Source organism: Chelonoidis abingdonii, chromosome 3 (assembly GCF_003597395.2).
Source record: "Chelonoidis abingdonii isolate Lonesome George chromosome 3, CheloAbing_2.0, whole genome shotgun sequence".
Classification (NCBI taxonomy): Eukaryota; Metazoa; Chordata; order Testudines; family Testudinidae; genus Chelonoidis; species Chelonoidis abingdonii.
The window spans coordinates 8,220,900-8,243,969 of record NC_133771.1 but is presented as its reverse complement, the minus strand read 5'-3'; the positions used below and the strand labels follow the sequence as shown (position 1 = coordinate 8,243,969).

The window sequence follows — 23,070 nt, the reverse complement described above, 5'->3', positions numbered from 1 at the left end:
TACAGGCGATGAAATCACCAGAACTAAAAGATCGGTTGGAGGAATCTGAGAAATTGATCCAGGAAATGACTGTCACCTGGGAAGAGAAATTAAGAAAAACAGAGGAGATAGCACAGGTTTGCATTTTCTTTGATTTTGGCAGTTAGGAAGAAAATCTTATTACTTAGTTCCTTTGTTTATCTCTTCGTAATAGTTGTCAGGATAGCCCTTCATGTTTATGGGTAAGTAGGTCAAGTTCATTGCCCTTTTAAAGGGCTTCTGCTTAATTCCTGGGATAGCAGGTTACATCACAGATTACTGCTCTGGGGACAATAATAAACCTTCAGACTCTATGTAAATTGAGAGATTTGCTTTGAAAAAATCCGTGGATGTAGAGGATTAGAGGGTTTTTATACCTTTCAGACAGTGAAATCGTTGACTGTGATTAAAGATAGAGTACGACTGCATTAAATACAGGGTTATGTGCTGAATACCTCAAAAACAAAGTTAAGGAGCATTCAGAATATTAAAAAAATAATTGAACCTGTTTTTTTCCTTTTTGTAACTTCAAAATCCCCCTGTATGTTCGATACAGCTCTTATCCGTGATGTTTAGAGCATTTGGCACATAACAGCAAACAATAAAGTTGAAAGTTTGTGCAGTCCACCACAACATTTCCCATCCTTACCCAAACAAGTGTTGATGTAAACACTTGCACTGAAAAACCTATTGAAAGCTCATGTAGATAGCATATTAAATAGTGAGAAAATATAACCCTGTGGTACAAAAGTGCTGTTGTGGGTGACGTGATCAGAAACAAGGTTAGCCTCAGACCTCTTGAAAGAAATGTTATTTACCTTTTTTTCTTTCTGCTCCTAAATTCTTGACCTGTTATAACACGTTTATAGAGCCGAGGTCTTCAAGAGCCTTATCATAGTTTCTGGAGAAAAAAAAGTCAAATGTTGGCAGTGAAAGAATAAGAACTAGTGCTGTGCAATGCTAAGTTTAAAAGGTTTAATTGTTAAGCTGTGCCAAGTGGAGTGATTTATTTTTGCTTTTGTGGCTTATGTCCAACCTGCATGTTAGAGTGGGGGGAAATGTAAATGTGTAAAACCTCACTTCCATATCAAACCTTTTACTGACTATCTTGGTTTGCTACAGATGAATACTTTCGCTTTTGCTGCATCACATCTTTTAATTGTAAAGTCTTAAGGTTGTTTTTTTTTCCTAACGCTCTCTTATGGTAAAACCATGTTTTCAACTGCTGGAATTCTTTTGTAAAATGGTGTGAAGTTTTTTGTTTGTCTCAGTTTTTATTAGAAATAAAGTGCTAGCTTATCAGGTTATTTAATACAAACTTTACATCTTCACCTACCGTAATATTTCTTTCACACCAGGAAGCATTAATAATATAAATGTACATCTCCAAGAACAGAGATGATTCAATACAATGGAACTTTCAAGAATCCACTTTGTCCTTCCCAGGAGCATGAGGGATGGAAATATTAAAAATGCCCAATTTCGGATACAGAAGCACGGGGTTGAAAAGAAAATCAGCGAGCTGTGGTGATGAGGGAAAAAAGTTATCAAAGCATTACGGGGAACTAAACAAATGTCCATTCTCTCAAAATTTTAGAAGCGTACAATAGAAAAAGCACAAGTTATAAAAATTACTTAGACAAGTTAGATGTCTGCAAGTCACCAGATTCTGATGTAATATCTTAGAATATTCAAGGACCTGACTGAGGAGATATCTGAGACATTAGCAATTATCTTTGAAAAGTTGTGGAAGATTAGAGAGATTCCAGAGGACTGGAAAAGGACAAATATAGTGCCCACCTATAAAAAGGGGAATAAGGACAACCCAGGAATTACAGACTAGTCAGCTTAATTTCAGTACCCACAAAAATGGAGCAAATTAAGCAATCAATTTGTGAACACCTAGAAGATAATAAGGTGATAAGTAACAGTCAGCACGGATTTGTCAAGAACAAATTGTTTCAAACCAGCATAATATCTTTCCTTGACAGGGTAACAAGCTTTGTTGATAGCGGGGTAGTGGTAGATGAGGTATGTCTTGACTTTAGCAAGGCTTTTGATACTGTCTCACATGACTTCTCATAAACAAACTAGGTAAATGCAACCCAGATGGAGCTACTACAAGGTGAGTGCATAACTAGTTGGAAAACCATTCCCAGGAGAGTAGTTATCAGTGGTTCATAGTCAAGCTGGAAGGGCATATCTAGTGGAGTCCTGCAGGGATCAGTTCTGAATCCGGTTCTGTTCAATATCTTCATCAACGACTTAGATGTTGGCATAGAAAGTACGCTTATTAAGTTTGCGGACGATACCAACCTGGGTGGGGTTGCAAGTGCTTTGGAGGGTAGGATTAATACTCAAAATGATCTGGGCAAACTGGAGTAATGGTCTGAAGTAAAGAGGATGAAATTTAACAAGGACAAAGTACTCTTTAAGAAGGAACAATCAGTTGCACACATACAAAATGGGAAATGACTGCCTAGGAGGAAGTAATGTGGAAAGGGATCTGGGGCTCATAGTGGATCATAAGCTACATATGAGTCAACAGTGTAAAACTTGCAAAAAAAAAAAAAAAAAAAAAAAACATCATTCTGGGATGTATTAACAGGAATATTGTAAGCAGGACACAAGAAGTAATTCTTCTGTACTGATTAGGCCTCAAGTGGAGTATTATGTTCAGTTCTGGGCGCCACATTTCAAGAAACATGAGGACAAATTGGAGAAAGTCCAGATAAGAGCATCAAAAATTATTAAAGGTATAGAAAACATGACTTGTGAGGGAAGATGGAAAAAAATGGGTTTGTTTGGTCTGGAGAGGAGAAGACTGAGGGGGGACATAACAGTTTTCAAGTACATAAAAGGTGGTTACAAGGAGGAGGGAGAAAAATTGTTCTCCTTAACCTCCGAGGAATGGACAAGAAGCAATGGGCTTAAATTGCAGTAAGAGCAGTTTAGGATGGACATTAGGAAAAACTTCCTAACTGTCAGGATGGTTAAGCACTGTAATAAATTGCCTAGGGTGGTTGTGGAATCTCAGTCTTTAGAGATTTTCAAGAGCAGGTTAGACAAAAACCTGACAGGGATGGTCTAGATAATACTTAGTCCAGCCCTGAGTGCTAGGGATTAGACCAGATGACTTCATGAGGTCCCTTCTGGTCCTATGATTCTATGATTGTTTGTTATACTATTGAAGATTTTAGTTTAATTTTTTCCCTGGGCTTATGCACTTAATTTTTTTTGCATAATAGAGAAACTTTGGCTCTCATATTTTTTTTAAAGAAAATCTTGCATGATTCAGACCAGGAATCGACTCTTTCTTTGGCCTATGGGTCCTGTGTTTACCAAAAGGTTAATGAGAACGACAGCCTTGAGTTTATAGAATGGAACTGAGTGAGGAAATAGCGATTTTAATCATGGTTCTGCTGTGGACTTCTTGTTCAAGTTACTTAGCCCTTCTATTTCTCAATTGCCCCCTGCTTAAAAAAAAAAAAAAAAAAAAAAAAGGTAGGGGGATTACTTCTTTTGCTCACATGAGGCAAGACAATAACAGTTCTAAAAAAGAACTAGGTAAGTTCATGGAGAATAGGTCCATCAATGGCTATTAGCCAGGGTGGGTAGGGATGGTGTCCCTAGCCTCTGTTTGCCAGAAGCTGGGAATGGGTGACAGGGGATGGATCACTTGATAATTAACTGTTCTGTTCATTCCCTCTGGGGCACCTGGCATTGGCCATTGTTGAAGGACAGGAAACTGGGCTAGATGGACCTTTGGTCTGACCCAGTATGTCCGTATTTACATTCTTATGAGCGCTGTGGGACAACTCTGGGAAATTCTTTGTATTACGATGGTGGGGAATTCTCTCGTTTGCAATCCTAGTTTTAGTAGATGATGGACCCTCACCTGATCCTCAGTTTTCTGTCTAATTTCTGAGCTAGGTGGTATTACTAACCAAACTGTTGCCATTCTTTTAGGAAAGGATGGCAAGATAGAAGGATATCTGTCTACTACAAAGTCAAATGTTTGGGTGAAGAGTGGAATACTGGGAGAAAAACTTGTAACATTTCCCTGTAAAAGATGTACACTTTTAATAAAGTACTGCTTTGTTGTTGCACTCTAAGAAGTCAATTGATGAGAATAATATACCATCTTAAATGCTACTGTTTTTGCTTAGCAGGGAATCTTTCCTGCATTACTTAAATAGAATTTCAAATTTTTTAGTGTTCAGTTTCTAGGGGACAAAGATGAACAGAGTTTGACTTGGCAAGGATTTGGCTGAATTTGTTGCCTCCTAGCTAAGAATGGGAAACAAAAGGCTGGAGAGATGGCTTTGTGTTGCTCTTTCACTATTTCAGGGAGGCTATATTGAAGCCCAGGCAGATCTACAGTGTGATCCTCACAACTATACTGGTCTTTCGCTAACAAGTTGTAACCCTCTGAGACTATAGGGTTTCAACATGCAGTGGCAAGAGGCCCATCAAAATTAGTTTCCTGGATACCTTGTTTAATCTAATAAGTTGCTGCCTATTATGTTGGTTTGATTTCTTGGCAGGTAGTAATGTGTAATGTAATATATCTGTTTCTTAAACATCTTAAACATTAATATTTTGGAGGTTTCTCTTACAGGAGCGGCAGAAACAACTGGAAAGTCTTGGCATATCTCTTCAGTCTTCTGGAATCAAAGTTGGGGATAACAAGTGCTTCCTCGTTAATTTGAATGCAGATCCTGCTCTCAATGAACTTCTGGTCTACTACTTAAAGGTGAAATAACACTTTGTTTCACCATGTTTAAGTGGATCATTTAACCCTGTGAAAATGCATATGGGTAGAGAGTTCCTTATGAGAAACAGACTACAGAGAGGTTGTTTAGTGTCCAGTGGTTAGCAAAAATGGCACAACTACAGCTTTTTTTAAATTGCAGATCATCTTTACTGTTACAGAGAAACAGAAAGCAGTGTAAATGTGTCTTAGTAGCATTTTGTATCTTTAGAAATTTTCCCTTTTACAAGCAGTTGTCTGGCCTTTACAGTTGTCTTTGTGTAGCTTTACTCAGAAAAGTGATTATTCAAAAATGGAGGCATCTTACTAAATCAATTTGCTTTTCCATGTACATTCACAGTTATATCTACTGACTTCTAAAATGAGTTCTGTTACCGCTGCAGAATCAATATGGCTCTGGGGGGAGAGCTGGGTTCTGTTGCCATGCAACTTGCAATTGTAGAATTCTGTATGATTGGTGATGGGTGCAAAAGAATGAACCCAGCTTAAGTCTTGGATTCTGGGCCAGTTTGTGAATTGAGCAGGTTTGATCTGGAGGCAGAGTGACAAAACTGCAGCATAGATTCCATTTAATAGATAGATAGATTCCACTGAAGTGGAATACAGTAATTTTGTCTTGAGGCAGCCACATGATTAGCATTTGGGCTAAAAGTGGTTTTGTGCTGCCTCTCTTAGGAGATGTATCTTATCTTCTTTTTAGATCAGTCATTGTATATCACAGAGCAAATCGTTACCCAAAGGATTAAAACAAAAGAAAAAAACCCTTATTCATCACTGCCCCTTATAACCCTTAATAAACAACAAAAGAGCTGATTCTGGATTTTTGGAGAGGAGTCAAAGCATTTCCAGGCATCTTGTATGTAGGAGTCTGGATTCTGATTCATACTGCTAAGTCAGCCTCAACTCTGACAGCTATTGAGACTGTGGTGATTTCTTTGTTGCTTAATGTGAATACATAACAAGAATATATTAGTGACAAAGCACATTCAGAAGGATGACCTCAGTCCATGTGCAAAATGCACTCATTGTTATGTGGTGTAGGATAGGGAAACTAGTAAAAATAATACTCAATGTTCTTGCAATTCCCTTTCAGATAGAACCAGAACTATCTATCTTAGAGTTTTATTTTGCTTCTCATTACTGTTACAATCACTAAAAATCAAATTTAGAAGCCATGTAATGCTCCACTCCTCCCATTTTGGGGTAAAAATCTCAGCCTGGGCTAGGGTTTGTGTTTGGGTTATTTTTTTAGATTTTTTTTTGTTTTTTTTTAATTTTGGATTGATTTGTTTCAGACTTTCTTTTTGGGTAATTTCAGATTTCTGAGTAGAATGGGGTTTCTGTTTTGTGTCATTCTTGTGGAGAAAAGGCTTTTTCAAAGAGGGAAGTTTTTGCAGAATTTCCTGAAGATGGTCAGAATTTGGATCCACCAAATCTCAGAGCCAGCTCCCTTTTGTCAGACTAGCAATCATCTTCGATCTCTTTTGTGTTGAGCCATTTGAGCTCTGCAAGAGCTAGGTAGCACTGTCTGGAGCAGGGGTTCTCAAACTGGGGATCGAGACCCTCAGGAGGTTGTTAGGTTATGTGGGAGAGTCACGAGCTGTCAGCCTCCACCCCAAACCCTGCTTTCCTCCAGCATTTATAATGGTGTTAAATATATAAAAAAGTGTTTTTAATTTAGAAGGGGGATCGCACTCAGTCTTGCTATGTGAAAGGGGTCACCAGTACAAAAGTTTGAGAATCACTGGTGTAGAGCTCCCTTTGGTTGATGGAGAGCTCTATTCTAGGGTGTAAAAAGAAGTTGTGCCCAATTGTTCTGGGTATTACACATGTAGACTTGCGGCATACTATAAGTGGTCTGTATGCCACCATTATCTGTTCTTAACTAATAGTCCCTTGTTAGACTCTTACCATTGCTACTGTCACTCCTTTACATTGAAGGTACGTCTACCTGCTGCCAAAAGAAGCTTGCAGCGTAGAGTACACACCCGTGTAGGTGCCCTAGCAGGGACATAAGTAACATTGTAGCTGGTGAGGCATGGCGTAGGCAAGTAAAGAAACATCTGAAGGGTGGAGGTAAGTAAGTAAGTAGGGGAAGACTCTGGTAGCGGGGCAGGCCTCTCCCAACTTCCTATTGCTTGAGCGTTTCCCTGCCACAGAAAAAAACTCTAGCGGGGGAGGCAGCAAGGAAAGGCTGAGCCATTTCTGTCCGCCTCTCCACTGCCAGAGGCTTTCCCAGGCAACTGTAGCTACACACTGAAGTGTGGATGCAGTTTGCTTTCCACTGCGGCATGTAGCTACACGCTGCTGCTGGTATGTAGTGTAGATGTAGCTCAGCATAGTACTTCTCAGTCGCTAAAGGATTCCAGAGTGTGGGCCTTGTTTACTCTTTGACATGAAGGTCTCGTTCAATCTAAAATTTGTTGTTATTAATGTCACTTATAAATCAGTTCAATTCCATTTCTCTGTTTCTAGTTATGTCTCCTTCCCCTTTTTTAATAATTACTAAGTAGCTTTCAAAACTTCAATAATTAAGGAAGTGGGCATGTCCAAAAGGTAGGATGTAAGAGTGTGAGGTATGCACGCACTATAGAGTAATCAGAGAGAAATTTCTGCTACCTGTGGCTAACATCTGAATTTGATTCTTCCACAGGAGCACACATTAATAGGGTCAGATGACTCCCAAGATATCCAGTTATGTGGAATGGGAATTCTTCCTGAACACTGTATTATAGAAATAACATCAGAAGGACAGGTTATGCTAACACCTCAGAAAAATACTAGGTAATATTATAAAATATTGTAAAGTCAGTTCCATAACTTTAATGTTAGTAAATATATGAGAGTGAATGGTGCATGAAGATGATTTCTAAATAAGCTTTTTCACTTAATCTCAAGATAAAATGCTACTTGGCTTCTGTTTAGATTTTAATTAGCTTGCTGTGTTCCTCATGAACAGCTCTGTCAGTGGACCGCATTCCTAATATATAGTATCCTTGCTCTTCCAGTTCTGGGTCTTTTTGGATTAGATTTCAAACAGAATATCTGGGGTATGTGTGTCTTTTTTCTTAATGATGATACAGAAGTAAATTATAGTTTCAGCAAACATGTACCAACTTACTTGCACTTGTCTAAATTTAGCTGTGAGTTTCAAGATGTAAACTAATCTTCTGTAAACACTGCTCATATGTGAAATTTTATTGAAGCACTTGCTATGTTATCCAATTAAGTAAAGGTGCTTGGAAAGTAAATGCTGTGTTCTAACGAACCACAAAATGCCATACACTTTTGGGGTCTCTAACAAAAGCTCGATGTTCCATATAATTTGGTGATGAACACGTAATGGGCATGAAATTCCTGTACTTTCTCAAGGTTCAGTATGTGCAGGCCTTGGAGCGTGTACTATTTTAAAAATCAACAGTAAAAGTACAGTTTTTGCCTGCATGAACCATAACACTGGAGTTGATGATGTCTCCAGTAAACCATACATATAGCCAAGATCTTCAACATTTTCTTTACGTGGTGTACCTTTATTCTCCTTGTATTTCTAAACAATGTAAAAATAGCTGTGTTTGCTTCCAATAGGCTATATTCTAAGCCGTACACTTTTTTAGGCCCAATAGATTTGTTTTCAATAAAGCTCTTCAAGTACAGTCTGTGTTAAAAAATACTAAATATTATGGAGCTTAAATGAGAGTTTAAATCAGTTCAGGGATTGATGAAACAGTGCCAGGTTACAGGAAACATGCTTGCATATTAATTTGTAATCCTCAAACCTGCTTTCCTCCCCAAAACTAATTGAGAGAATGAAACAAACTATTCTCTCCCCACAAAAAATGAAACCTATCTGGATGTATTTGTATTAGCTTTTCTTTTTCTTCTCACAGAACATTTGTAAATGGTTCTGCTGTTGTGGGTCCTACACAGCTACACCATGGAGACAGAATACTGTGGGGAAACAACCACTTCTTCAGGTATAAAAGGTGTTAATTCAGTTACGAGCTTGAGCCAGTTTTGCTTTAGCTTCAAGCACAAAGAATAATTATGGGCCTCTACCTGTGCTCTCAAGATGCAGATGGACCATCTGCTGCCTGTTCTATGGGTTTGTAGAGGCAATTCTGGCTAGAGGATGTTTCTGAATGACCAGTGTCATAGCCGTTGTGCACAGTCTTGGCTTGGTTGTAATGTGCTGAGGATGATTTTAATTTATGTATTTCCAGGAGGTTGTGGCCCATGTTGATGTGGACCATACTGCCGTCATTAGCACCTTTGTCACCTCCAGATTAGATTACTACAGTGCACTGTATTTGGGGCTACAGTTTACATTTTTCTTAAAGCTAAGGTTGGTGTGGAATTCTGAAGCATCCTTGGCAAACAGTATGTCCCGTGAGCATATGACGTTGATCTGCAGTGTCTGCCTCTTGGTTTCTAGATGGAGTTTAAAGTGATTGACTTGACTTGTCATAAGTGACATGGGACATACCTACCCAAAAGAGCATCATGCTCCATGGCACATTGCTGCAGTTCTGGTCATTGGAGACCCTCAGAATGGAGTTCCCTCTGTTTAAAAAAAGAAAAGTGATGATTGCTGGCAGGTGTTCTCTGGGAAGGGTCTCTCATCTTTGTAACTCGCTCTCCACCCTGGGTCTGAAATGGCCCAACTCTTTTAACCTGCAGGGCATGCTGTAAAACCTAATTATTCTCCTTCCCTTTTGGGAAGAGGGAGGCTTGTGAAAGGGGAAGAAGAGAGAGATAATTTCAGTGTCACCAGACAGTTTGCTGGTTAATGAAATTGATGGGGTTGTAAATTATATCTGTATTTTTAAATGCTGTCAGAGGTGCCTAGGCCATAGATAATCAGTGGATTATCAGATGAACACAGGCTCCCAGTTTGACACTGTGGCCAAAAGAGCTAATGTGATCCTGGATACATGAACAAGGAAATCTTGAGTAGGAGTAGAGAGATTATATTGCTTCTATATATGGCACTGGTGAAACTGCTGCTGAAATACTGTGTCCACTTCTGGTGCCCGCACTTCAAGAAGGGTGTTGATAAATTGGAGAGGGTTCAGAGAAGAACCATGAGAACAATTAAAGGATTAGAAAAACATGCCTTTATATATAGTTATAGACTCAAGGAGCTCGTTCTATTTAGCTGAGAAAGACAAGGTTAAGGAGTGACTTGATTACAGTATATAAGTATTTACATAGGGAACAAATATTTAATAATGAGCTCATCAGTCTAGCAGAGAAAGGTGTAACATGGATTTTTTTTAAAGTATATGCTCTTGGAATTATTTGGGGTAAATTCTCTGGCCTGTGTTATACAGGAAGTCAGTCTAGATGATAACAATGGTCACTTCTGGCTTTAGAATCAATGAATAGATAAGTGTCCATCTGGTATAAATGGCTGTATCTGAAGGAGAGGAGAGAAGGGCAGTTGTACTTCCAGTGTGATGTTGTGGTCCCGGTTAGGGTGCTTTGAAACCTTTATTTTGACTCTACTGAGGAAGGCACCACCTTCATCCACACAATATTTTAAAAGGAAAATCTATGGATTGTGGGGACTTGCCTTCATTGTAAGAATCCTGTAAAAGCAACAGTTTTATTACTGAGCAGGGGATAAAAATTGTTGTTTGTTAGACATTGCTTTTCTCCCCCCTCTTTTTTTAAAGATTGAGTTTGCCAAAAAAGAAAAAGAAAATAGAGCATGAGGATGAAGAGCAAGACAATTCTATGGGGTGCAGCAACAGTGTCGAGCAGCTAGATATAGATGGAGACAGTTCCAGTGAAGTGTCCAGTGAAATGAACTTCAGCTATGAATATGCCCAAATGGAAGTTATCATGAAGGCGCTCAGTGGCAATGGTAAGAGGCAGCAGATATATTAAAAATACAAGCAGGGACTAGGATTACATCCTGAGTACCTTGTAACGCAAGAATCATTTTCCTTTATAGCTTCCTACTGAAACGCTTTCTTCTGTTAGTCACTTTGCTCTTGAAGGGGAAAAAAACTACAAAACTTGTTAGAATTCATAGTTTCTGTTCAGGCGAGACCCAGAACTAGAACACTGGGGATATCATGGTCTAACATTGAGGTATTTGAGCAGAGCTGAGTACTGTCTGATCCTGCAACAGACTCTGAAGTCAAGTTTTTTGGTTTCAGTCGCCTTATATAGCTGCCAAAGGTGTCCCACTTTGCAAAGGTGAGAGGAATTGATTCAACCTGATCGTGTCCATCTCTAACTTCCATTAGATCACCTACCTATCCCTCTCTGATTTCTAATGCTAAACCATAGAACAAAAAGCTTATTGTACTCTGACAAAATATAATAGTCCATCTCTTCTAGTTATTTTTCACCTTTAGAGTATACTTTATCCATTGAGCTGAGAACCTTACAAAGGCGGAGAACTGGCAGTATCCTTGTTTTATTGATGAAGACTGAGCCATAGAAAAGTGATAATTTGTTCAAGATCATGTGATAAATTCACGGCAGAGCCAGGAATACAATCCGGGTCCCCTTAGTCCCAAACTCTGTGCCCTGTTCACTGGATCACTGCTTCCCTCTAATAGCTCTGCACACAGTGAGAGTCCAAACACTTCACTACTAGCTTCTTTATTTTCAACACCTGTTTAGACCCGATGCAGTCAATCTTGCAGAGCGTGGAACAGCAGTACGAAGAGGAGAAGCAATCCGCACTGGAGCGGCAGAGATTAATGTATGAGCACGAACTAGAGCAGCTGCGAAGGCGGCTGTCTCCAGAGAAACAACACTTCCGCAGCATGGACAAGTTCTCCTCTCACTCGCCCAGTGCTCAGCAGCGCATTCGCCAGTGGGCAGAAGAGAGGTGGGTGATGAAAACCTACAGCATTTCTCAAGCAGTGGCGGTCAGGCTTGAGGTCCTCTAATGCCAGTGAAGTCTCTTATAGATTTAAGATACATTTGACTACAACGCATGTCCTTGGCTCCCCAGAAGAGCCCTGCAAAGAAGCAGCAATGTTGTGGGGAGACTATCAGCCAAGACAAAATGTCAGTGTAAGGATTATCAGATCACGCAGGTTGTTCCACCTCGAAAATAAAGGTGGAAAAGAACTATTTTGTCACCTTATCTAGTTATGTGGGAATGCTACCTACAGTGTATTCTCAAATGGTTCATCCATTTTAATTTTAAGTGAAGAATAGGAGATGGGGGAAGTTTATGGACTCCTCTATAAACTATAGCACAGGGTTGGCCAATATTATTGACCTTCCAAGCCGCATAGGATAATCTTCAGAAATTTGAGTTCTGGGTCATGACGGCTGGGGCTCAGGGCTTCAACCCTGCAGTGGGGTGGTGGGGCTAGAGGCTTCTGTCCCTTGGGGGAGGGGAATATCGGGGCTTCTGCTCCGCCGGAGGTGCCTGCCTGGGCTTGGGGCTTTGCAGCTGAAGCCCCAAGCCCTGACAGGCATTTCCTGTGGGGTTGAAGTCCCGAGCTCTCGCAGAATCCCTGAGCTCCTCCTCCACAGTCTGGTAGGTGGAAATTGGGGGGAGCATGGGGAACTCTATGAGCTTCACTTTAACTATAAAAGAGCCCTATGCGGCTTGCGAGTCATGGTTTGACCATCCCTGCTATAGCAACAGTTATCCCAAGATCGTCCTCCCTGGAAGCAACTCCTTTCAGAGGCTGCAAACCTACTCTTACAGCCACTGCATTTCTTCCACTCATGTTCAAATATCTGACCTGAGCAGTCCTAGGGTAGAGAGTGGAATAGCACTAGATGAAGCGAGGATTGTCCCACAGTCCCTGCAAGAGTTGGTCGCTGGCTCTAGTAATTCATTTTAGGTCCATGAGAGGGATCCTCCTGCCCCTTCCTAGAAAATTAGAGTGAAGGTGCTCAGGACTTCTGCCTGCTGTCATAACAGAATCACTGACAGTAACAGCAGCCTTATGGTGAAAGTGGTGCTTTGCTTAAAGCAGAGGGTAAGGCGGAAGACACTGAATATAGTAGTAATTAAAACACGCACACAGGCACAACCCAAAAAAACCAATAATTCACTTTTAACTTAAACTGCCAAAGAAACATTTTTTGCAAAAATAAGTATTGTAATGAAGGATGGAGCATTTCATCTCTAGGTCACAGGTTCAAATCCAGACTAGATCAGTTGTGACCATTTCATAATATTTTGGTGGCTTGTGTAGAAGGACTTTGGTGTCAGCAGATATCCGTGTGAAGAGTTTTCTGTATCACAGTAGGCACTAATTGTTGCACTCTTCTCAGAGAACAAATGTTGACTATCTCATGGAGACTGAATTATCCATTCATCTTAACGCAGTTCTTCCACTTCTGGGTGGGAAAGGTGGGGAATAGCTCACACAGATGCTGCCTGTTCTATGGATACAGAAAGAGGCCTTTGGATCCCTAGGCTTTGCAGCCTGGCAACTTTTGTATTCACTAAATTCATATAAATTTCAAATATCTTTTTTCAAAAAGACCAAGTTAGTGTTTAAGTAATCTTTCTATTTTAAAATCAGCTTCTTTGGATATTGATTCCTATGAATACACTACTTACATGGTAGTGATCAGCCCCATGGTCCTTTGTGTTCTGCTGCAAATCTAGTTAAAAGTTTCCTCACTAAAATAATTTATTGGTTGTTCTCTCCCCCCCCCCCCCTTTAAAAGAGAAGAAATGTTGAACCACAGCCTGAGAAAGCTACGAGAGCAAATTGTTAAAGCTAATTTGTATGTGAGAGAAGCCAGTTTCATCTCAGAGGAATTGGACAAGAGCACGGAGTATAAGGTCACTCTGCAGATCCCAGCTTCAAGCCTTAATGCTAATAGAAAGGTGAGGCAGCAGCTCACTGAGCTTAACCATTGTTCAATAAAGGGTTGCCTCATGGAGTACTTCACACTGTGATCCAGTGGCTCTAATGATCCAGATAATTTGCCAACATGTTCACACTTGTGAATGGTGATTTTGGAAGAGCATATGGCATGTTTATTGTATCTGATAACATGAAAGTATGGAAATATGCCAGTTTATGGAAATATGATGTGGTGCAAGTTTAACATCAGTTTCTACAGCAATGTTGCCAGAGTTTAAAAACACCAAGGATCAATTCTTAAAAACAATTAAACATGCTCTTAAGTTTGCCTGCTAACCGTGGTCATTTGACCCAACTTCCCTACTTAATGGAAAAGGAGAGCTAATAACTGACAGTGCTAATAACTGATTGGTCCTGCATTGAGCAGGAGGTTGGACTAGATGACCTCCCTTCCAACCCTGATATTCTATGATTCTATGATCAGGAAGGTTGAGGTGTTTAATGCGCATTTTGCTTCAGTTTTCACTAAAACGGTTAATGGCGGCCAGATACTCAACCCAAGTAATATTAACAACAAAGGGGGAAGGAACATAAACCGAAATAGGGAAAGAACAGGTTAAAGAATATTTAGATAAGCTAGATGTAGTCAAGTTGGCAATGCCTGGTGAAATTTATTCTAGGGTACTTAAGGAACTAGCTGAAGCAATCTCAGAACTGTTAGTGATCTTCAAGAATGGATGGAGCAGTGAGGTCCCAAAGGACTAGAGAAGGGCAAATGTAATATCTATCTATGAAAAGTGGAACAAAGAGGACCCTGGGAAATTATCAACCTAACTTTGATACCTGGACCTTAACAAATCATTAAACAGTTTGTAAGCACCTAAAGGATAATAGTGTTATAAGGAATAGCTAACATGGATTTGTCAAGAACAAATCATGCCAAACCAATCTAATTTCCTTCTTTGACATTGTTATTTGCCCAGTGGATAGCGGGGAAGCAACAGATTTAATATATCTTGATTTGAGTAAGGCTTTTGACACAGTCCCACATTAACGTCTCATAAGCAAACTCAGGAAATGTATTCCAGATGAAGGGACTACAGCTGTCTGAAAGACTGTGCTCAGACTATTTATCAATGGTGTGTTGTCAAACTGGGAGAGTTTATCTAGTGAGGTCTTACAGGAGCCATTCCTATGTCCAGTACTAGTCAATATTTTCATCAATAGCTTGGATAATGTAAAAAGTATGCTTATAAACTTCGGAAGCTGGGAGGGTTTACAAACACTTTTGGAGGACGAGATTAGAATTGAACATGACGGTCACAAATTGAAGAATTGATCTGAAACAAGATGAAAATCAATAAAGACAAGTGCAAAGTTTTCACTTAAGAAGGAAGAATCAAATGCACATCTACAAAATGGGGAATAACTGGCTGTGTGGTAAGGATTGGGGGATTGTAGTGGGTCACAAATTGAATACGAGTCAACAGTGTGGTGCAGTTGCTAAAAACGCTAATATTATTCTGAGTTGTATTAGCAGGAGTGTTGTATGTAAGATCCAGCAGGCAATTGTCCTGCTCTGCTCGACACTGGTAAGGCTCAGCTGGAGTGCTGTGTCCAGTTCGAGTGCCACACTTTAGCAAAGATATGGACAAATTGGAGAGAGAGTCCAAAGGAGAGCAACAAAATGATAAAAGGTTTAGAAAACCTATGAGGAAAGGTTAAAAAAAAAACAAAAACTAGTCGTGTTTAGTCTTGAGAAAAGAAGATTGTGGAAGGAGGTGGACCTGATGAGTCTTCAGATATGTTAAGGGCAGCTATAAAGAGAACTATGATCAGTTTTCCATGTCCTCTGAAGGTAGGACAAGAAGTAATTGGCTTGATCTGCAACAAGGGAGATATAGGTTAGATATTACAAAAAACTTACAAACCATAAGGATAGTTAAGTTCTGGAATAGGCTTCCAAGTGAGGTTGTGGAATCCCCGTCATTGGAAGTTTTTAAGAACAGGTTAGAACAGTGGTTCTGAAACGTATTTGATCACACCCCGCTTCTTCGTGTCTGTAGTAGTTTACTCTCCCCCTCCCACCACACAAGTACATATACATTAAAAAAAAAATCAACATGCAACTCTGGCTACCTATTAAAAACAGTAAGGCGGGCATTGATTCAAACAGAGCCATCGATCCATTGTAATAAGAGCAAAAGCAAAACTGTGATTGTAGTCAGTGCTTACAGTTAAATGTGCACACCATGTTATAGCAAACGGATTAACGTACAGATGGCAACGACTTTATATAATGCTGTGAAAGTTTAACAGATCCATCAAAATGCACAGGGCCATCTAGAGTCAAATGTACAGCACCATCTGAGGACCTGATATGTCTGGAGGAATCACCTTTGCTAGCAATTCATTGCTGTGGGTAAAATGTGCACAGTACATTTTTTTGTTCGTTTCCCCTCCACCCCCAAAGCTTCTCTCTCATTACACACTCACTCTCTCTCACGCACCCAGGTCCTCTCCTCATTTTGAGAACCTCTGGGTTAAAACACCTGTTAGGGATGGTGTAGGTTTGCTTGGTCCTGCCTCAGGACAGATGGCAGGACTTAATGACTTCTCAAGGGACCTTTCAGCCCTACATTTTTATGATTCTATGTTAAACATTTTATTGTAATTTTGCCTTAATAAAAAGTTATAAGGAAATAAATAAAAGGAAGGAAATGATTAAGCTACTGCATGCGTTTGGACACTGTAGGTGGAAATAATCTTACTTTGAATTTACAGCCTCTTTCATTTGATGCTGTTTATGAAATGCTTAAATATTCACCTTGAAACACTTTTTTGTAAAAGAAGGGATCTATGAAATCTCTGCCATTGTTACCGGGATAAAATGTGACCGTTTAATAGGACATGGCCATGCTATGTTGACAGTTGGACTTGGATTCTACTGTTCCAAATTTGTCTGCTTAAACGAAAGGGTTTTTTTAATCAAAAAGTTACTTTCTGTTTAACAGTGTGCCAGTTGTCATGACATGGATTCCTTACTCAGGCCGCCTTCTCTAATGGTTTTGTTTCTGCAGCGAGGTGCAGTTCTCAGTGAGCCTGCTATTCAGGTGAGAAGGAAAGGGAAAGGCAAACAGATCTGGTCACTGGAGAAATTGGAAAACCGGCTGATAGATATGAGGGATCTTTATCAAGAGTGGCAGGATTGCGAGGAGGATGACCCAGTAAGTAAGAATGGGGGAGAGAGACCAGTAATGTGGTGATAAAATTAAATGCCTGTTATGTTTTAAAAAAATAAGATGGGAAAATATTGGGTGAGGGAAAAGTTGGCAAAAAGATGCCAGTTATTTTGAAACCTTGTTTATTTCTAGTATTGAACAGAGACTCTGTTCTTTAATATTTCATTAACCTGCTGTATCTTATCACTTTCATTTTTCTTTCCACTTGTGGTTTAACAGTGGATCCTAGAAGGAATAGGATTACGAGGAGAGAAACTAAGTCGAGAGAACAAGGGTTGTGCTCCTGGTCAGCTTTTGAATGGTGTGAATTTAAAATGGTTAATATAACCTGGCTGAAGATAGGCCCCAAATTTATCTTTCTGTAAGCCCTGATTTACACTACAAAATTACTTTGATGTTACTACATTGCTCAAAGGTGTGACTAATCCACACCCCTGAACGAGATAGTTAAACCAACCCTATGCACCAGTGTAGAAGCACTATGTTGCTGGGCACATAGCTACTGCTTTTCGTGGAGGTGGGATTATTAAATCTATGGGAGAGCTCTCTCCCTTAGAGTGTTGTCACTAGAAGTAGTACAGCAGCAGAGCTACAGATTTGTACTGTAAACTTGCCCTGACAGTTACCATGGTGGTTCGGACCACTCTGATCAATTTTCATTTCTTGCCTGTGTCAGACACTCTACAAGAAGACAACAAAAACCTGTGAAACCTCACCAGTTCATCGGTGCTGTGAAAATGACATTCTATTATAAACTTAGTTTTCACATTATTTTGAATTTGATTCGAGTTATCTAGGTCTTACTTCAAGCGAGCTGATCCATTCTATGATGAACAAGAAAACCATAGTCTCATCGGAGTGGCCAATGTTTTTCTTGAGTCCCTGTTTTACGATGTGAAGCTGCAATATGCTGTCCCAATCATCAATCAGAAGGGAGAGGTTTGTCATTCCTATACATCATACTTTTTAGCTGTTTAATGGAAGTCATTGGGGCTTTTCGGTATTGTATGAAAGGTGTTCCCCAGCCACTGGCACATGCTACTAATGATATTTCAGGATTGAGTGGCTCGTCCTTTACCTTCTCCCTCTGGTATCTTAGTGATGCACCTGTGTGTTACTTGGGCAGCTATAAACCCCAGTCTAATAATAATGATGGATATGAAGTTGTGTAAGCTCCAGTTCCAGGCAGAGCAGTCATAAATGAATGGGAGGCAATTGGGTACAGCCAAAGTAATGCCTTGCTAATGGCAATGCTCAGAGGTCCCAATTGGGATTGAGGCTCCACTGTGGTAGGTTGTGTACAAGCTCATAAGAAGACTGTCCTTTACCCAAAGAGCTTACGGTCTAAAACAAGATAAGTGAATGGGACAAAACAATAGAAGGGAAGCAGAGGAGGGAGGAAGAGGTCCCATGATGACAGATTAGGTATGTTTATAACATACCTGTGCACTAGCATAGATACCTGAAAAGGTTAGAAACCATTGTCTGGTGGTATCTCATAATCTTTCCCACCCACCCTTTTTAATTAGGTGTCAGGCCGTCTTCATGTTGAAGTGGTGCGAGTGAGTGGAGCGATTGGGGAGAGAATCGTAGGAGGTGATGATAGCACAGACTGTTCAAGAGAAAACGATATACAGGAGAACAAATTAGTTTGCATGGTGAGTTCTAGATGCATTCAATAAAAGCTACTGTCACATTCTCAATATTGAGCCAACTTCTTCCTTTCTGTTACTACCCAAGTGTAAAAAACATGATTAAATGTTTGTGGTGCATTAGCTTCCATGTTGGTGATAAATTACACTGTATATCCTTTTGTTTACCACCTGTGTTCAGTTATACTATCATTATCCTACCTTGTGAATTGTTCAGTTTATGCAGCTTATTTGAAAGAATCTTGGTGTTTGAAGATTTAAAGAAAACAAATAGCTATAAATGCTCAGTGATGTGTGCAGTCTAGTACTCTGGTTGTATTTTTCATGAGCTTGCTTAATGCCCTGGGGTTCGTCATTGGCCTTGAAATATCTCTGTCTTGTCTCCTCTCAAAGAATTTCATTTTCTGAATGGTGGAAATAATGCAAGAAGACTGATCTTGTGATCCTTTGGTCCGATAATGGCATTTTTCTGGTCCCTGTGCCATTTATTAAAAATCAAAACAAAAAAACTAAGATTAACCCTCAAAAATTTTTATCAGCCTTATTTAGGGCCCTAATAAAACCAAATGTGTAGTCTTATTCTTATATTCAACTAAAAAAAAAGATTTTGAGTCAAATAACCCTTGTGTCTCACGTGTATATATATGAATATATGAAAGGTGGGAAGGGCAGGGGGGCCTGTTCTCTTGTGCATGGTCAAGGTGAGACGGGAAGGAAAGCATGGTGGATGCCAGAAGAAGGAGCTAAGCATGCAGCAGCTCTAAATGGTATCTGTGTGCAAATGGAAGGCGCTGGTGGCCACTAGCATGTCATGATACCCGCAAATTAGATGATCCAGAAATTAGGAAGCTACAGTTATCTAGAAAATCCTAATTCAGTTGAACTTAGTTCTACTAGTAAAAAGGGAAACTTACTTTGCAAAATGTTACAACCTGTTTAAAATAATGGATTGTACATTTAGAACAGATTATGAATTTGAAATTAAGGTTCCACTGGGCCTTGGTAAAACATGCAAAACACTTCAAGAGAGGTGGCAGTTTTTCAGAGAGATATTACTAAGGGCACAACAGCAAACTCTCCCACTGCGTAGGAAAAAAAAAGAAGTATGGCAAGAGACCACCCTGGCTTAACCAGGAGATCTTCAATGATCTGAAACTAAAAAAGGAACCCTACAAAGAGGAGAAACTAGGTCAAATTACAAAGAATGAATATAAACAAATAACATAAGTTTGTGGGGACAAAATTAGAAAGTCTAAGGCACAAAATGAGACTAAATTAGCTAGAGACATAAAGGGTAACAAGAAAACATTCTATAAATACATTAGAAGCAAGAGGAAGACCAAGGACAGAGTAGGCCCATTACGTAGTGAAGGGGGAAAAACAATAACATAAAATGTGGAAATGGCAGAAGTGTTAAATGACTTTTTTGTTTCACTTTTCACCAAGAAAGTTAGTAGCAGTTGGACATCTAACATAAAATTAGATATCTTCAAATCACCAGGATGGGATGAAATACATCTTAGAATACTTAAGGAGTTGACTGAGGGTGGTATTTGAGCCATTAGCGATTATCTTTGAAAAGTCATGGATGATGGGGAGATTCCAGAGGAGTAGGAAAGAGTAAATATAGTGCCCCTCTATAAAAAGGGGAATAAGGACAACCTGGGAATTACAGACCTGTCAGCTTAATATCAGTACCCGGAAAGACAAGGGAGCAAATAATTAAGCAATCAATTTGCAAATACCCGGAGGATAATAAGGTGATAAGTAATAGTCAACATGGATTTGTCAAGAACAATCAAACCAACTTGATAGCTTTCTTTGACAGGGTAATAAGCCTTGTGCGTAGAGGAGAAGCTGTAGATGTGGTATATCTTGACTTTAGTAAGGCTTTTGATACTGTCTCACATGGCCTTCTCATAAACAAACTACAAACTGTAAAATACAAGCTAGATGGGGCTACTATAAGGTGAGTACATAACTGGTTGGAAGACCCTTCCCAGAGAGTAGTTATCACTGGTTCACAGTCAGGCTGGAAGTGCCTAACAAGTGGAGTCCCACAGGGATCAGTTTTGTGTTGTTCAATATCTTCATCAATGATTTAGATAATGGCATAGAGAGTGCACTTATAAATTTTGCGGACAGTACCAAGATGGGAGGGGATTGCAGGTGTTTTGGATGATAGGATTATAATTCAAAATGATCTGAACAAACTGGAGAAATAGTCTGAAGTTAATAGGATGAAATTCAATAAGTACAAATGCAAAGTACTCCACTTAGGAAAGAACAATCAGTGCACACCTACAAAACGGAAAATAACTGCCTAGGAGGGAGTACTGCAGAAAGGGATCTGGGGCGCATAGTAGATCACAAGCTAAATGAGTCAACAATGTAACACTATTGCAAAAAAACAAACCTAATTCTAGGGTATATTAGCAAGTAATTCTTCCGCTCTACCTCACACTGATTAGGCCTCAACTGGAGTATTGTGTCTAGAAATTATGACCTATGAGGGAAGATTAGGAAAAAATGGGTTTGTTTAATCTGGAGAAGAGCAGACTGAGAGGGGACATCATAACAATTTTCATGTACATAAAAGGTTGTTACAAGGAGGAAGGGGGAAAATTATTCTCCTTAACCTCTGATGACAGGTCAAGAAGCAATGGTCTTAAATTGCAGCAAGGGCGGTTTAGGCTGAACATTAGGAAAAACTTCCTAGCTGTCAGAGTAGTTAAGCACTGGAATAAAGTGCCTTGGGAAGTTGTGGAATCTCAGTCATTAGAGATTTTTAAGGGCAGGTTAGACAAACACCTGACAGGGATGGTCTAGCTCAGTGGTTCCCAAATGGGGGTTCACAAAATGTTACGGGGGTTCTCGAAAAGATTCCCTAATGGCGGACAGGGCTGTCCACAGAGACTCTGGACAGTACGGGGCCAGCAGCACGGATCCTTGGGGACTTCCAAGAGCTAAGCAGATCAAAGCAAGCATCTCTATCACACTGAGAGGATTTCAACTTCAAAACTCCTAATACAAAATAGAAAGGGAGGTGGATATTTTTTGCTGTTTTTAATATTAAATAGGCTGCTAATGTTGTTTTTAAATTATTATGAAGAACAAGTTTAAGCTTTGTTGTAACGTTCGTTGTTTGCCTGGACTGCTCAAGACCTGAATACTTGTATAGGAGGAACTCTGAGTTGACTTCTTAAATACCTTCATACTGTTTCACATCTGATACTCCTTGATGAAACATAAGACCCAGAGGCGCCAGTACAGGGGGGCGACGAGGGTCACGTGCTGCCCCCGTGGGTCCCTCTCCTTTTTTTCCAGCAGTCCCCGCGGGCCCCCTCACTTTTCCGGCAGTGCCCCCCAAGTCCCAGGGTGTACAGGGGCTTTTCCCCATGCTGCTTTTTTCTACTGGCTCCTCTGATAGGAGCCTTGTCTTGTAACAGGCTTAATCAAAAGTGATGCAAGCTACAAAAGTGAGATCTTGGAAGAGTGTTGCCATTTTCATAATGTAATAAAAATACTGTAATGATAATAAATAGTGTATACTAAGCATGTCATACAAACAAATTCTATATTTCCAAGATCACTGCTTTTATAATTTATGCAGAGGTAAGGGAGAAAATCCTTGGAAATATTCATTTTTAGGATGGGGTTCACAAGACTTGACATTTTAGTGAAAGGGGTTTGTGGGTGGTTAAAGTTTGGGAACCACTGGCCTAGATAATACTTAGTCCTGCCTTGAGTGCAGGGGAGTGGACTAGATGACCTCTCGAGGTCCCTTCCAGTCCTATGAGTATATGAGTTCTTGGGTGGGCATGGCTTTTCATTTTATGCTGTTCCTAGCATCCTACAAGCAGTTGTGCTGGAACAATTTGTATTGGAGGGGGGCTGAGAGCCATTGAACCAAACTGTAAACCATGTATATAATGGAAACCATTTCAAGCCGGGGTGCGGCAGCACCTCCAGCACCAGGGTCAGCTCCAGGCACAGCTAAAGAAGCAGGTGCTTGGGGCGGCCGATACCACGGGGCGGAACTCCAGCCACTATTGGGGCAGCACTTGCAGCGGGTCCCTCAGTCCTTCTCGGAACAAAGGACTTGCTGCCGAATTGCTGCGGAAGACTGGAGCGGCACGATCGCACTGCCGCGGCTTTTTTTTTTTTTTCCCGCTTGGGGCAGCAGAAAACCTGGAGCCGGCCCTGTCCAGCACCCCCAGTTCTAGCACCTATACCTACAGATAGGATACGAATTACTTTAACAGGATGTTTGTAGAACAAAGGAAGTTTTCAGATAACCCATAGCATTCTTTTTGACTCCCAAAAGTCAGTTGTTCAATGACACCTAGTGGTGACTTCCAGCTGGTTCAGCCAAAACATTTTATCTGCAAATATTTCAAGGCAGACAGGTCTTCTTTTGTCAAGACTTTTGTGTCAAAGTAACTGTTTAATAATTTTCAGCCTCCCAGTTGAGCAAGAAGATGTTCTTTTAACAAACTGGCTTTCTTTTGTGTTATGCTTAACTGTTTCAATTAAAATTGTTTACTGATTTAAAACGTGTTTTTCTCTGCTTTTTCCTT

At 40.1% G+C, this 23,070-nt stretch overlaps 1 protein-coding gene across 1 annotated transcript in view; it reads left to right on the top strand.

The window, feature by feature from the left end:
* KIF13B (kinesin family member 13B) overlaps window positions 1-23,070 on the top strand; it is a 163,615-nt gene that overhangs the window by 35,454 nt on the left and 105,091 nt on the right. The window contains exons 6-15 of the mRNA XM_075063590.1: window positions 6-116; window positions 4,640-4,774; window positions 7,446-7,576; window positions 8,680-8,766; window positions 10,468-10,658; window positions 11,429-11,639; window positions 13,454-13,616; window positions 16,677-16,823; window positions 17,628-17,777; window positions 18,368-18,496. Coding sequence (XP_074919691.1) covers window positions 6-116; window positions 4,640-4,774; window positions 7,446-7,576; window positions 8,680-8,766; window positions 10,468-10,658; window positions 11,429-11,639; window positions 13,454-13,616; window positions 16,677-16,823; window positions 17,628-17,777; window positions 18,368-18,496 — 1,455 coding nt within the window. The remainder of the gene's footprint in view (window positions 1-5; window positions 117-4,639; window positions 4,775-7,445; window positions 7,577-8,679; window positions 8,767-10,467; window positions 10,659-11,428; window positions 11,640-13,453; window positions 13,617-16,676; window positions 16,824-17,627; window positions 17,778-18,367; window positions 18,497-23,070) is intronic.